This window comes from Octopus bimaculoides, chromosome 2 (assembly GCF_001194135.2).
Source record: "Octopus bimaculoides isolate UCB-OBI-ISO-001 chromosome 2, ASM119413v2, whole genome shotgun sequence".
NCBI lineage: Eukaryota > Metazoa > Mollusca > Cephalopoda > Octopoda > Octopodidae > Octopus > Octopus bimaculoides.
This window is the reverse complement of record NC_068982.1, coordinates 125,166,411-125,169,139: the sequence shown is the minus strand read 5'-3', so window position 1 is coordinate 125,169,139 and position 2,729 is coordinate 125,166,411. Positions and strand designations below refer to the sequence as shown.

Genomic DNA, 2,729 nt, shown 5'->3' with positions numbered 1-2,729 from the left:
TGTGTGTGTGTGTGTGTGTGTGTGTGTGTGTGTGTGTGTGTGTGTGTGTGTGTGTGTGTGTGTGTATATGTGTGAAAAACTGTGTGTGTGTCTCCTTGTCTTGACATCATGTGATGATTGTAAAATTGATTGTCACTGCCATAAAAGCAGTGTCAGTCATTTCCAGTATTCTGTGAGACCACGTCTGGTCATGGGGAAATATTACCTTGCATGGAAATAGGTGAGGGTGGGTGACAGGAAAAGCATTTGGCCGTAGAAAATATCTGCCTCAATAAACTCCACCTGACCCATACAAGCATGGAAATGATGATGACAAATATTCTGATGGTATATTTGCATATCAAACTGTTTCTGATTAGTTATTTTGAAGATAATGTTCAAAGTATCAATATTGAGGAACATATCACATTTTAGCATTCAAGGAGATTTTCACTAACACATTGCAAGCTTTTAAAACTCAGTTGCTACAATACTGTAAATGAGCAGAAATAAGCTAGGAATATTTTTTTATTTTTCTTCTTCTTTAATTACAAATATTTGAAATATATACCTTGGACAAAACTTCAATGAAATTTTGAAGTGATTTTAATGATTTGCCTTTAATATTTTTTCGAATTGCAATCTCCTGCTGAAACATATAATGGATTCCTGAGAGTAGATCCTGCATGTGAGCAGCTGGCTTGTTTCTGACGACAAAGAAAATAGATTTATTTAAGAACATGTTAAGTAAGTTTTGTATCAGGTGCATAATTCCCACCGGAAACAAATAAATTTTTATTCAAAAAACTAATAATAACAATGATGATAATAATAAAAACAACAACTAACATACTAAAGAAGTGGAGAGAAAAAACACTTGATAGCCAAAATCCAGCAAGGCTCAAAACAGAAGCAACAATCCAATATTAGAGCTAACAATGGCTTAAAAGCTCTGAAATAAAAAAACAGAATTCAAAAGACTGAATTTAACTACTCAAGACCAACATCAGTTTTCAAGCAGAGGTGGTAGACAAACACACACACACACACACACACACACACACACACACACACACACACACACACACACACACACACACACACACACACACAAACACACACACACACACACACCACAGGCTTCTTTCAGGTTTGTTGACCAATTCCACTCACAAGGCTTTGGTCAACCCAAGGCTACTGTAAAAGACACTTGTCCAGGGTGCTATGCAGTGGGACTGAAACTGGAACCATTCGGTTGGGAATCAAACTTCTTACCACACAGTCATGCTTGCACCTATCATGAACAATTCTAAGGTAAAATATAATGGAACTGAATCCTAACACCAAATGCAGAATGTGCAACCAATACAATCAGATGGCTAACCACATCAATCCCACCGGTCAGTTGTTGCCAAATCTGAATATACAAGGAGAGGCAAAAGTATATGGTTGCTTAGTATGAGTGGAATTCCTTGTGTGGTAAGTAGCTTGCTTCCCAACCACATGGTTCCGGGTTCAGTCCCATTGTGTGGCACCTTGGGCAAGTGTCTTCTACTATAGCCTAGGGCCAACCAAAGCCTTGTGAGTGGATTTAGTAGACAGAAACTGAAAGAAGCCCGTCATATATATGTATATATATATATATATATGTATGTATGTGTATATGTTTGTGTGTCAGTGTTTGTCCCCCCAACATCACTTGAGAACCAATGCTGGTGTGTTTATGTCCCCATAACTTAGCGGTTCGGCAAAAAGAGACCGATAGAATAAGTACTGGACTTACAAAGAATAAGTCCTGGGGTTGATTAGCTCGACTAAAGGCAGTGCTCCAGCATGGCCACAGTCAAATGACTGAAACAAGCAAAAGAGTAAATGAAAAGAACATTCCACTCATTTTAAGCACCTGTGTACCTTCTTTTGCCCCCTTGTGTATACACAGGCACAACTGAGTTGACAGGTATGTCCATGGAACAATATGTCAACGCTTCAATGTGTAAACAGACAAGGAGTGGTATAAATGTGTACCAAACAAGGTACATGGAAATGACCTGGCCACAATAATCTGGGATGTGCACATCCAAACATAGTGACCAAAGCAAAACATCTGGACAAAATAATCAAGGACTGGAAAAACAAAAACTCAAACAAAACATGCATACTGATAGACATTACAATCCCTTCTGACCGAAATATAATGAGGAAGATACTACTACTACTACTACTACTACTACTACTACTACTACTACTAATAATAATAATAATAATGGTATTAATAATGATAATAATAATAATAATAATTATAATAATAATAATAATAATTATTCTTTCTACTGAAGGCACAAGGCCTGAAATTTGGTGGGAGGAGACTAGTTGATTACATCAACCTCAGTGTTTCACTGGTACTTAATTTATTGACCCTGAAAGGCTGAAAGGTAAAGTCAACCTCAGCAGAATTTGAACTCAGAATGTAGTGATGGGCGAAATACCACTAAGCATTCTGTCCAGCATGCTAACGACTCTGCCAGCTTGTCACCTTAATAATAATAATAATAATAATAATAATATCAAAATTAAAAGAAGAGTGCCATTTGTTATCTGGTGAACGATATTTCGACATCTCGTGTGTCTTCAACTGGTTCAAAAAATAAATTTGTCAATCTACTTCATTTTGGTTAAAATAAAAAGGATTGAGGTAACTTTGACTCTATATCTTCAGGAGGAGTTACCTCAATCCTTTTTATTTTAATAAT

The 2,729-nt window shown here is 36.7% G+C and overlaps 1 protein-coding gene across 1 annotated transcript in view; it reads right to left on the bottom strand.

Moving 5' to 3' along the window:
- The window catches only part of LOC106879127 (sulfhydryl oxidase 1), an 80,919-nt gene that overhangs the window by 14,999 nt on the left and 63,191 nt on the right, over positions 1-2,729 (bottom strand). The window contains exon 7 of the mRNA XM_052965579.1: positions 551-686. Coding sequence (XP_052821539.1) covers positions 551-686 — 136 coding nt within the window. The remainder of the gene's footprint in view (positions 1-550; positions 687-2,729) is intronic.